This window comes from Motacilla alba, chromosome 13 (assembly GCF_015832195.1).
Source record: "Motacilla alba alba isolate MOTALB_02 chromosome 13, Motacilla_alba_V1.0_pri, whole genome shotgun sequence".
NCBI lineage: Eukaryota > Metazoa > Chordata > Aves > Passeriformes > Motacillidae > Motacilla > Motacilla alba.
In genome coordinates this window covers 1,374,956-1,387,607 of record NC_052028.1, presented here as the reverse complement: position 1 = coordinate 1,387,607, position 12,652 = coordinate 1,374,956, and the positions used below count along the sequence as shown (strand labels likewise).

General features: G+C 52.6%; 1 protein-coding gene across 2 annotated transcripts; it reads right to left on the bottom strand.

Annotated features, from left to right (window-relative positions):
* Positions 1-2,092: 2,092 nt before the first annotated feature.
* On the bottom strand, positions 2,093-10,510 carry PAIP2 (poly(A) binding protein interacting protein 2). 2 transcript variants are annotated; one of them, XM_038149918.1, is made up of 4 exons: positions 10,353-10,510; positions 6,802-6,967; positions 4,414-4,593; positions 2,093-3,220 (listed from the first exon to the last, which is right to left on the bottom strand). In XM_038149918.1, exons 2-4 carry the CDS (start codon positions 6,937-6,939, stop codon positions 3,155-3,157), a joined length of 384 nt encoding a protein of 127 aa, XP_038005846.1. In that variant the 5' UTR covers positions 6,940-6,967; positions 10,353-10,510; the 3' UTR covers positions 2,093-3,154. The 2 variants fall into 2 exon arrangements, with proteins under 2 accessions (XP_038005846.1, XP_038005847.1); XM_038149919.1 differs by having other exon boundaries at positions 6,802-6,961; positions 10,353-10,505.
* Positions 10,511-12,652: the final 2,142 nt, after the last annotated feature.

The window sequence follows — 12,652 nt, the reverse complement described above, 5'->3', positions numbered from 1 at the left end:
CTCCACCCGAAGCTTCAGCTGGCTGAGACTCGTCCAGCGCTGGCTGGAGCCCGTCAGCCACATCGGAGCCAGCAAGAGCCCCGGGGCCACCGACTCCCACCCGGGGCCACGGATTTTCACGTTGTGCCTCGACTCCGGCACTGTGACCCAGCAGCTGGCACGGGCTCTGCGTGGGGCAGTGTCCAGACCAGCCTTAGCATGCCTAACTTAAGATGATACATTAAAAAATTATAAAATATTCAAGTGCACGTGCCCCGCCAGTGTCTGTGCTGCCTCCTGCAGCGTTCCTTTGTCCTTCGTGCACCACAAAGGCGTCAGCACCTTTAACCGTGCTCCTCCTGGGCTCCAAGCTCTCAGACACGCTGGGCTTCTTCCAGGTAGGCTCTGCCTGAACCCGGGCTGTGGGAGAGGCAGCTCAGCACAAGCCCTCGGCAAGCCCTTCCTGCCCCGGGAGCTCTGGAGCACTGGCCCTGTCCTGGCCGTGCTGGTGACACTGTCCCATGCCACCGGGCTGCTCTCAGCTGCAGGCACGGAGGTGGCTGACCCCCAACACGGCAGGGTCAAGCCAGTCCTTGGTCTGGATTTAGCACCGAAGTTAAGCCGAGGCAACATTGCACAACCCTGTCACAGCCCAGGGTGGCACTGTCACACACTCACTCCCAAGCCTGAGCAGGGAGAGAAGTGAGAAAATCTGTTAAAAGTGAAGATGAGGGAAAAAAACCACCCCAACTTAAAATAACCCCTAAGGGATGCAAATAAAATCACTCCCCACCTCCCACAAGCACAGCCAGGCTCTGAGCCCCCTCTTCGGCCGCTGTCCTGGTGCTGGTGCTGAGCACAGTGTCACAGTGTGTGACGCCTCTCTGGCCAGCTGGGTCCCCTCCCATTTCCTTGTCCCCCCAGCCACCCGCTGGGGCTGGAGCAGGACTGAGAGGGAGCCTGGGGGCAGTGCGAGCGCTGCTCAGCGCTGGGTGCCACCCCCTCTGCTGCAGTCACACCCCAAACCCAGCAGGGCAGCATGGACAGCGGCAGCTCCTCCCCGGTGAACATCCCAGGGCTACGGGATACAGGAGAGGGATAAACCCAGCTCCAGCAGAGCAGCCACGGCCAGGCTGGCTGCTCCACACGCTGGCTCCTGGCTGCTGCGCTCAGCTGCCACCACCCCGAGGTGACAGTGGCCAGGCCAAAGCTCGTGGACAAACTGCAGCCACGCCGGACTCGCTGTTGGAACTCCCATTGCAGGTAGAAATCAGCTGTGTGGTATTTGCTGACCTTTTCCTTGATGTGCTCGAGTCTAAACTCGCCCCAGGTCAGTGGAAATCCTGGAGAAGTTTTGCCAGCTCTGCGCGCGGGAAGGGAAGGCAGCGCGCAGCCGGGAGCTGGGGCAGCTCCATTATCGTTCTGCAGAGCAGCAGCAGCAGGGCTGGGTGCAGCGGAGCTCCCCCAGCACGGAGAGGCTCTGCTGACGCAGCCGGGGGTTCTGCTGCAGGGCAACACCTGCGGGAAGGCCCCGCCCCAGCCTGCCCGTCCTGCAGAGTGCAGCCTCAGCGGGGCCCCTTGGCTTTACCCGAGTGTAAGAGGGAGATAGTAACAGCGAGGCTGGGCTGTCCTGAGCAGGGGCTGGATCCTTGTGCATCCAACTCAGGATATTCCATGAAGCAAGAGTGGATGGGGCTGGAGAAGCTGTCGAGCCAGCACTGGACTCCAGCTCTGGGGCTCCTGTGCCAAGCACCAGGCAGCAGCCTGAGAGCCCTCAGCTGCTCCCGGGGCTGCCAGCAGGGCGAGGCTGGAACAGCCACAGGGACAATGATGGGAGAGCACCGAGTGGGAGGAGAGGAATAAATCCCATCCCTGGAAGCGTCCGAAGCCAGGCTGGACAGGCCTTGGAGCAGCCTGGAATTGTGGAAGGCATCCCTGCCCACGGAACTGGGTCTCTGAAGTCTCTTCCAACCCAGAGCAATCTGTGATTCCATGAAGAGTCCGGCTTCGGCCAGGATCCGGGGCCATGGGGTTCCACAATGCCAGCCCTGTCCTCCACAGACTGCCAAGTGAGTTCCCATGCCAGATGCCCAGTTATGAGACAGCCACCACATCAGTTCTACTATTATTTATTTTTTTAAATATTTTTGAAAAAATATAATTTTTTTACAATATTTTCAACTTAAACACTATTCACACTGAACACGTATGGCAGCTTAACCTACCCAAATATGAAGTTTAAGAAGCCAAAACTGTTCTAGCTTTATTAAAAGAAAAAAAAAAAAAAAACAACAACCAAAAAACAAAACAAAAAAAAAAACCAAAACCCCAAAAAGTCATTGTGCTGTAGACTATTGTGTAGTGATGATTAAACAAAGCAAGGGAAAAGCACCACTCAAATCACTAATGCTGGGGCTTGCCTGGTTAAATCCAGCTGTGGGAAGTGGGATGCTAAGGGTTCCATAGGCAGTGCTATGTGGGACGCCTGTTCCTGGCAGGAACTGTGATGGATCTCACACCTCCCTGAACAGCACGGAAGGGAAGGTTTCTAACATGATCACACACTGCAAAGGACAGGGAACTGCTTCCTCGCCTGGATGTTAGTTCAGGAGCTGAGATCTATGACTCTGTACAGGTCTGTGAGATTTGGGTTAAGCTCACGCTGCTTCCCAGGATCACGATGTTTTGTAAGGGGGGAAATTAACATTAGTAACAACACTGATACCTCAAAGGAAAGTTAGCTAATTTGCATAACAATCAGATCTCCTCACTTTCACTTGGAAGTTAAGGCATTATCAGGTGCAAGCTAGCACCAGTTAACACATCTTTAGTTAAAAACAGACCATTCACCGCAAATTCCAAGTCCTGTTTAAAAAGTCAGAGTCTGCAGAAGGTTTTATTAAAGTGGTACTTTGTCTCAACTTGACTGGTGCTTCTTACCTCACTGCCTCCTTCGCACAGAGCCAGGGCCCAATTATGTTTCCATTAAACTTTTGACAGATTTACTTAATAACAGTCTCAGCACTTTTATTGAGCATGCAAGACTAACAAAACTTTGGCAATGCATAAGTGTAACACAGTGACAAGAAGAGAGAGCTTTTACAATTAAATCTTCTAATACTGGCTTCACAGTGTGGAAATTGTGCTACATCCACCAAAAGAGGGCCCAGTCTACTCAAATGTTTAAGTACTTCACCCCAGGAACAAACTCCTTTGCGTTTGGATTCAGATTACTCTTGACCTGAGGAAGGGAAGAACAGATATCAAGATGAATCGTTATTTTCAGCTTTCATTTTCAAGCTGAAGACAATTAGAGGCAAAGGTTTATGGATTTAGAGGAACAATCAGGCATACAACAGGCTTCTTACACTTAGCAGCAGTCTATAATCCCCAGAAAAGCCCATTCCTCTGTGCTACTCTCTGAGTTATCCAACCTCCCTTGGCTCCACCTGAAGTTTCAGCTGGATGAGGGCTCAGGGAATAAGCAGCAATCCACAGGCATGCACCAAACACAGCAGCTTCCCCTCATGCTGAAATAGCCTTCTCTCGAGTTGAGCTATTAAAACGTGCCATGAGGTTGTTAAATTTTGCTTATTTAAGCAAGAGGTGACTTGTTCCAGGAACTTCAGCTACTTCTGGGAATTTCATGTGTATGAGCACTCTATTGATTTTTACACGTCTCTGTCTGTGACTCCCCTGTCCTGTCCCTTGGCAAGCTGCTGCTGCTCCATGTCCTGCAGTTCAGGGTAGGCATCAGCACCTTCAAAAGGAGCTCTTTATTACAAAGAAATGGAGGATTAGGCTTTTCTGATCCTCACTGAGGCTGAAACTGCTGCCTGCAGCTGCTTCAGCTTGGAAAAGTCAGGGTCTGCATCTGAATCTCAGAGCAGTTGTGTAACAGGATCGTGTGGGGTCTGTGCTCTGTACAAGCAACTGTGGATTCTGTGAGGGAAAATAAGCACATGCTGCCCTGTCCTTTGGGTTGAGCTGTGCACAGAAGTCAGATGGCAAAAAGAGGGCAATAATCACAGTTTGGCTGCTTTCCCCTTCCCTAGAATTGTTCCATGGATCTGCTGTGCTTCTCCCAGTCCCACTCAGACCCTGGGACAGGGCCCAGACCAGCCCAACGTGTCAGTGCTGGCAGATGCCCAGTGACCCTTTCCCAGCCCTGGCTCCACTCAGTGCCCTTCTTTCATAACATCCCACACACTCCTGGAGTTGTGCCATGGGAAAAGCTCCACGTGGGTATGAAGAAAGCCACCAAACAGGTCACATCCCATGAAGACGCCTTCTTCCCACCTACCCTGCACAGCCAGGCAGGGTTTAACAGGCTCCTTCCTGCTGGGAAGGACTTTCTCTTGCCATAAGCAGCAGTAAGCCCCAGCCTTGCACAAAGACTTGAGCTTTAGAAATAGAAGGAGAAGCTGAGCTTACCACCAGATCCTCCAGCGAAGAGCTGTCACTGATAACAAGGTCATTGAACTGGTCCTGGATTTGATCCATTGTTTGTGGGAGATCACGGGCTGGAATAAACCACTCATGCTCCTCCTCCTCTTCCAACATCTCCTGGAAACAGCGCTCGATAAATTCTTCTTCCCACAACTCCTCTTCGATCTGTGCAATGAAAAGAAACTGCTTCAACAACAGATCTATTGTGAGCTCGTGGGGGGTTTATTCCCAGGTGTGTGCACCCAGGTGACCTTCCCAGCTGTCCAGCAGCATCCCAGCCCAGCACCATGTCCATGGAGCAAGGACATCAGTGCTTTGTCCAAGAGATTGGGGCTGCAGCTGAAAGGAAGAGGCAGGAGAACCCCCAGCCGTTTTGTTTGCAGATTGTTATGATGTGAAGGAGAAGGAAAATGTAGGTCCCAAGCAAAAATTTCAGCTGTACCAACTAGTCTGGACTGAGCTCGCTGCAAGTATGAGGAAGGGAGCTGTGCCAAGACACAGAGCCAGGAAACACTCCCCAGGAAAGTGTCCTGTGGGACTCCTGGGGAAAAAATAACCCCTGACTGTCACCTGAACAAGCAGCCTCTCCTGGCTGTTCACTCACTGTGCTCTGCTGGGGAACCCCACCTGATCCCAGCGGCTGTGAGGAATGCAGCTCTGCTGTCCTGGGAGCAGGACAAACCAACCCAGGCAGAACTGACACGCAGTGCAGAGATTAAAGCAGTTTTCCTTGGTTGTTCAGTAAACGAGCTTTGGAGCGAGATCATCCTACAAATTTTCCATGTCCTGCATCAGAGTGTGCAAGAGAGGAAAGCAGGGAAACAGAAGCTGGTGTGAAGGACTTGCCCAGACACAAGGGAATGGAAAATTGATTCAGGACAGATTTAGAAGTTCACGCAGTGGAAGCTCGAACAAGTTTTCCCATCTACCCTTCACTCTGAAATCAAACACCTCCTCAATCCTGGAGTGGAAACTCAGTCACCACAAGCATCAAATCAAAACCATTAACACCAGATTATCAGGACTGCTGTGCAATCTGGGTCCTTGCCCTAGGGGCAAACACACCCAGGAGCTCACCTGGTGCTCGGGGGAACAGGGACTCATCCCCACATGCTCAGAGCCACCGCCCAGGCGCTGCAGAGGCACTGAAGGCTGACTCAGTGATTCCCCAGAGCAGCACTCCCGCCTGGGTGGCACCTCCAGGAGGCACTGCCTCCCTCCTGCTGGGGCACGTGGCCACAGGCTCCTGTTACACAGGGCTTGCCCAGCTCCAGGGGCTTGGTTACAGGCCTGTACCCCTACAGGTGCCTCCATGGCAGCTCCAGCAGTACTAAGTAACATTTAATTCCCCAAACAGCTGGAAATTAGGACTGCCTGTTTTTATTTTCCAGCTCCAGTTTAACTTGCTCAGGCTCCCAGAGGGCTGTGTCTGCAGCAGCAGGTGACCAGGCTGCCCCAACTGTGTCTGTCTGAGCGTGACCCTTTTCCCCTCACACTCCCACCTTTCCTCTGCTCTGACAATGGAATCTGTGCCTGAAAAATCACGGCACAACTCAGCTCCTTCCCAGAGAACTACACCCCCTGTATGCTAACTGTGGGACGGTTCCCAGGGAGAAAAAGCCACCAAACAGGAAACAATACACAAGAGAAGAGAGAACGGAGGTTTTGTGAGCAAACCTGACTCTGAGTGAGCTCAGAGCTGCTGGCACCCTGAGGATCCCGTGCTGGTAGCTCAGCACCCAGCACAGCCACAGCTGCTGGGGCACAGGCAGCAGCTATGGAGAGCACAGAGCAAGCTGGGAATGGGAAAGGGGTGTGGAAAGAGGTGGGCTGTTCCCAGTCTCCAGGGCAGGAGAGAAAAGGGTGACAGAGGCAAGGTGGTAGAGGAAGGCAAGGCTTTCTTCCCACTGGATGGAGAAGGGAGCTGCAAGACTCAAGTATTAAAATGAGCAGCTGTCACCCAGCATCCTGTGGAGCAGCAGTGCTGTTCCCAAGGCAGGTGTGCACCTGGAATTCCCCAGCTCAGCACTGGGGCACTCAGCACGTCCACACAGGAACGCCTCCAGGGCCAGCCCTTCCCAAGTGCCACGTACTTCTGTCAACTCTCTGTTCTCCCCTCCCTCCTGCAGAAGCAGGGAATTAATTAATGGATGCATTAGAACGTGCTGCACTTCCTGTACTTTCCACCAGGACTACAGAAGATCAGCATTTACTGCCAGAGCAAAGGAGACCCGTCTGTTCCCCAGGATCACTCCAGAGAGCCCATCTGAAACTTCCTCTCCAAAGGACCGTCAGTGGTGGAGCCCAGCTCTACCCCTTCAGCTGGGAAGTGACAAAGGACAGATGGGCCACGGAAAGCAGGGAATGACTTGCCTGCCTGTTAAACTCCTCCTCATTCTCCATCCACATGTACTCAGCAAAGGGGTTGTCATCCTCGTGGGAGTGCCCGTTGATGATCACATCCTCGCTGATGATGCTGGGGCTGGTACTGCTGCGACTCGGGTCCTTCATGGCTGCCACTCCGATCCCAAACCTGCAACTGAGGAGGGCAGCATTGAACACCGCAGGGCCCTCATTCCCTGCCCTGCACAAGCCCAGCCCAAGCGAATGGAGGCTGAGCCTGCATTTGGAGGCTCCAGGCAGGCTTGCCCTGAACGCAGCAGAGCTGTGAGATCACAACAAGGAACAGCACAAGCACCCTTCCCATTGTGTGCGGATTCCAGGGACAAATCAATTTCCCAAACTGAACCTCACCGAAGCCAAGCACCGCGGCCAGTGAAAAGTGACAGGAAAAAACAGTAGGAAACTCGCCAGTAGGAAAATATTTAAACATTCAAAAGGAGAATTTGTTTTCCAAAGCACTTTTAAGTGTTGTGTGTGATGGCACGAGCCAGGTTTCACAGCCCTTTCCTGCTGGGAAACCTTGCAGGGAGCAGAAACCACGAGGAAGTGACCCTGCACGGGGCCACCTGGAAATCTCTTGTGTTCTGAGGTGACACAACATTGCTGCCCTTCTGTACCATGCCCAAATACACAGATCAACACTGGAAAGCTCAGTATTTGTTGGATACTAACACTGGTAGTATCACTTTTCTTTAAACAGTACACAAAGTGAGACAATGCCATAAAAAAGACCTAAAAAAAAAACCCTGACCAAAAAATCCATGACTCAAGTAAAATTTTAATGCTTTCCTCATGTTGAAATTCACAATGAAAGTTTCAGCAGCGAGTGAAAATATTTTTATTTTATTAACAAAAATTCATCGTCTGCATATCAAAGAGTGACTTCTTCAGAGAGGAGGGTATCAAAATACAGCCTTGTTGTTATTCGAGTACAAGGGCTTATCAGCCAGCACCCCACATTTTCTCTTTGCATTCCAGTTGGTCCTGTTATCTAGGGAATTAATGCAACTTTTGGTTCAAAACTCTTGATTATACCAGCTAAAAACCTGCCACATCCAAGTGACCTATTAAGAAAAGCACAAAGAAAGAACCTGCCTGGCTTGCTGTGTTCCAGGTCTCTCAATCAAAGGCAAACCCCAGCATGGAAGTCACTGCAGCTCCCTGGGAAGTGCCACAAATGGGAGCAGATGCCTGTATTCCACTGTGTATTCCGCCAGGGAAAACAGGTTCTTTTTGATGTTCTTTCAAAACAAACTTGCTGAGGATTACTGGCAGCATTTACATAAAACAGGAAAGGATGTTGTGTTTAACACCCCAATTCAAGCTTGAAATTGCTTTAAGCCACTTCAGCTGTTCCCAAGCCAACACATGGGATGGAGTACAGGAAATAAAGCCTAAAAACCCGAATTTCTTTCCCCTGCCACTTTTTACTGACATATCTTTTCATCTTCTCTTTTGTGGAGCTAGACTTGATATTATTATTTTCCTGAAAGTAACTGCCTCAGCAGTGAGGAACTCAGGCAGCTTCTACACAAAGGTGACTGTATCCAAACAACTCCAGAACGGTAAAATTAATTTAAAAAAGCAACCCAAACCCAACAAACCAACCCTACTTGTTTGTATAAAAGTTTGGCAGGGTAATTTGTTGAATCACGGGCCAGCTTTCCCATTTCTGAAGCGTTCCCACCAGACAGGAGCTCCAGCTTTAGGAGGGAGGGAGGGAAGTGCAGCTGGGACCAAAACAGCTTTGTCCACCACTGCCCAAGGGTGATGGGGATGATCTTCAGGAGGGACCCAGGCTCAGCCTGAATATTTGACCTTTATCTGATGAAGCCCTGAGACCATTCATGTCTTTCCCACAGGGAAACATGCCCACACTCACTCGTCCTGCAGGAACACTGAGGAAGCCCCAGGCTGGTTCCTCACTCACAGCACTCCTGATTTAATTTTCTGCAGCTTCCAACAGAACAAACAAACCTTCCAGAACAAATAAACCTTCCCATTTCTCCACTTCAAGACACAGACTCTGTGCTCACGTGTGGGGACAAGCTCAGTCTCGTTTCACCAGTACTGATACAACCTTTTCAGTCAGGGAATTCTGAGGGGGAGAGCCAAATGCCACTTCAGTCTTGCAAAAGGTCCCAATCCAAGCAGGCTGCTGCAGGAAACAAGCCCCAGTGCCAGGCTACACTGCTGCTGGGAATAAAAATAACCCATTTTCCATCTGGGAGTAGGTGGGAAGCAGAGGAGCTCAAAGCTCCTCACTGTAGAAGAGGAAATGTAACACTGGCAGTGCTAAGAAACAGAAAACAGGGAGAATTCTGCCACGGTGACACACTGTGAGGTTCTGACCCAAGTTCCTCTGGGATTTTGGTGTGGAGTGGGGATGGTGGAGCAAGCACACTGCAAGTGCATAAGGAAAGACTAATAAAAAATAGCACTTGTATCTTAGGAATGAAGACAGAAAAAAAAAATCCTGTATCAACAGGCTTTCAGTTAACCCTGAGTTGTTTTCTGTATGCAGGGTGCAGCTTGTAACTCCAAAACATCACTAAGGCCCATTAATTCACCCATTTCCCTGGATTTTGCTGCGGTTACAGCCATGAAGAGCCCTTGACCGACCATCATTAAAATTCAGAGCTTTGTGACTGAAGAGTGCGCATTTAAAACCCAGTCACGAAAGATTATCCACTGCCTTCTCCGGAGGCGAGGTCAGGCCTAATTCCATGCAGCAACTACAGGTCCTTACCCGCCACAGAAAAAAAAGAGAATAATTAAGTAAAAAAATTACGGTATTTGCTTCAAACGCCCCAAAATAATACGGTTTTAGTGGGAGCTGAAGATTAAAGGAAGGTGCTTTAGAGCAGCTCGGCCAGAAGTCAGTGACTTGTTTATCAGCCGGTGATTGCTCCTGCGAGTCGGCAGCGCCAGCCCAGCTCCTCCTTATCTATCGAGATTAGCACACGGCTCTTATCAAGGGGCTGATTAGAACCATCTAATAATTATACTCGCCCAATAAACAGATTTCTTAATCAAATCCACGCGGGACGCCAACGCTATCTGATATAAACGCCTCCGAGAGCGGCGCTGGAGGTTACCGAACGCAGCCGCCTCCCCCGCGCGGGGCTCAGCCGGGGCTTGTGGGAGCGGCGCCCGGCAGGGACGGGGCCCCTCGGCGGCTGGCCGGACCCGCTCCGGGGCCACGTTTCGGTAACAGCGGGGCCGCCGCCGCGAGCCGGTGTTGTCGGTAAGCCGGGTGCCGGTAACCGCGGGCCGCGCCGCTCGCTGCCCCGGCCCCGCGCGGGCGGTAACGCCGCGGGGCCGCCGCCCCCCGGCCCCGCTTTGTTCGGCACCATCAGCCCCCGCAGGCCCCGGATGGCGCCGCAGACAATACCGAGGGGCGGCCCCGCCGCGGGGGGTGGAGGCCGCGGCCCGGCGCCGCCTCAGGGGAGGGGGCGGCGCCCTCGAGCCCCCGCGGTGGCGCCGGCGGTGCGTGCCCGAGGCCGTCCCCCGACTCTCACCTGCGGTGCGCAGAGGAGCCGCCGCTCCGCCGAGACCCGCCCGGACCCCACCGGACCCACCGGCCCCGCTCCGCTCCGCCCGGTCCGCGCTCGGCCCGGCCCGCCCCGCTCCGCCACACACCGCCGGACCTGACGTCACTTCCGCCAACGCCGGCCCCGCCCCCTCTCCCCCGGAAGCGGCGGCGGCAGGCGCGCGCCAGGCCGCAGCATCGGCGGGGGGGCGGCGCGCTGCACACCGGGACGCGTAGTCTTTTCCCCCCACCCTCCTCCCGGCGCGCGGCACGCCGGGAGCTGTAGTCCCGTGCGGCACCTGGCGGCCATTTCGCGTGGTGGCGCGGGGCACGCCGGGAAGCGTAGTCCGGCGGGGCGGCCGCCATCTTGTGGCAGCGGCGGTGAGGGGGCGAACACTCCCGGTGCTCACGCAGGGATCGCCGAACGACCCCCGGGGCTCTCAGAGGGGGATGTCAACACTCCCCGTTACCGGGCAAAGCCCCGAGGCTCCCCCAGCACGCCCTCGGGCCAGCGGCTGAGCCGGGAGGCGCGGAGCCCTCGCCTCAGTGAGGGAGGGGATAATGGAACACCGGTGGAAGAACACGCCTGTTCACAAAGCGGTGTTTCTGCACGGGCTCGTGCGTTTGAAGGCTCTGTGTCAGGAAATGGGACTTAAAGATTCTTTTCCGAGGACGTGCTGAGGCTTCAGGCCCATTTACAAAACGGGTTCAAAAGCCATTTTTTATTCTCTTTTGCTTCTCCTCCCCCTTTTCCTCAGGGGAAGGTGGGAATGCCTCTCCTGCCCATTCACAGCCTCACCGAGGCACAGAAGCCTCCTTGAGCCGGCTGCCCCAGCTGCAGCCACGCGTGGCACGCAAAGCACCTGGAAATGCCCAAGTGTATGTTAAGTTTATACTGATTGTACCACCCACCATTACCAACTTGCTCCCAGGGCCCAAGGGCTTGAACACAGTCCCTCAAACACTGCAAAATACCTCTGCAAGCATCATACTTAAAAAAACACTGTGCTCTTGCTGCTGTTATTTCCACAATTTCCAACGCTACAAATCCAGCAGTATGTGGTTTTCTCATCTCAAAGAGGCTTCTCTTTCTACTCACTCCCCACAGCAGTGGGACAGCAGTCTCCAGCTTACTCCTCACAGCTGAAATTTGTACCTGAAGTGCAGAGCCCGGTATTTTACATTTACCCTTGTGCTCTGGGATTTCCCTCACCCTTCACAGGGCAGTAATTCCCAAATAAGCAGCCCATGACACCAACGTGTGTCTGGAATCTGTCCTCAAGATCAGGTTTTTCTCGTGCCTTTTCCTCAGAAATTACCCTAAGGGCTCTGTTCTTCCTGACCTCTACATAGGAACAGAAGATACTTTGCAGAAGCAGAGGGTTAGATTTAACTTCTGACACGTAAAAGCATCCTTACACTTCCAATCACACACCTGGGAATGCTTTATAAACACTCAACATGATGTACATGCTTACCTATACACAGGTCAGCACACAAAACAAGATCAGCACAGGTATTAGCTAACGAAAAGCTATTTTAAAACCTGGATGTAGTCTTTTGATACAGTAATCTTAAATGAACATTGTAAGGAAACTTACAATACCTTGGAAATTAATTGTCTGCCCCCTCGGAGAGAAGGGGTGCCTGGTCTGCAGCCAAGGCAGAGAGCCTCTCAGGACAGATGAGTGACAAATGCCACCTAACTGGGGCTCCAAGCCCATCCTTATGACTTAGCTCTGCTCTAAGTGCAGGACTGCTGGTGCCTGCGATTTCTTTCAGGGGCCTCAGAAAGCTTTAAGATTCTATCAGTGCCTGACATTTTATCCATTTCCTACAAACCCAAACAGCACTTTGCATACTAATGAGTGCCGTGTATACAGCAGTAACTGCTCTCTATACGGAGATGAGTCACTGCATGGTAAAACTTTAATTTGGATGTGCTATTTTAACAAACCTTGCACTGGAGCTGCTCTTCAGCACTTCTCCCCTCTCCAGGCCCGCACAGAACCTGCCGCCCTTGCTGGAGGCGGCTCAAGCTCTGAGGGACTGCACACCCTCGGGTGAGGGTGCAACACTAAGTCACAGCTGGAAAAACAAGTTCTCGAGGTTTGACTCGAACACAACACAAAGTCCCGTGTCTGCTGGGTGTGTCTTCCCAACGAAGGATATTTTAACTTCATCAACACCCAGCCCCCTGCATGCCAAACCCCTTCCGAGCCCCAGATCCTCACTGGTGGAGGCTCAGGCTGCAAGAATGGGCCTCAGTCTGTTTTGTCTGCATGAATG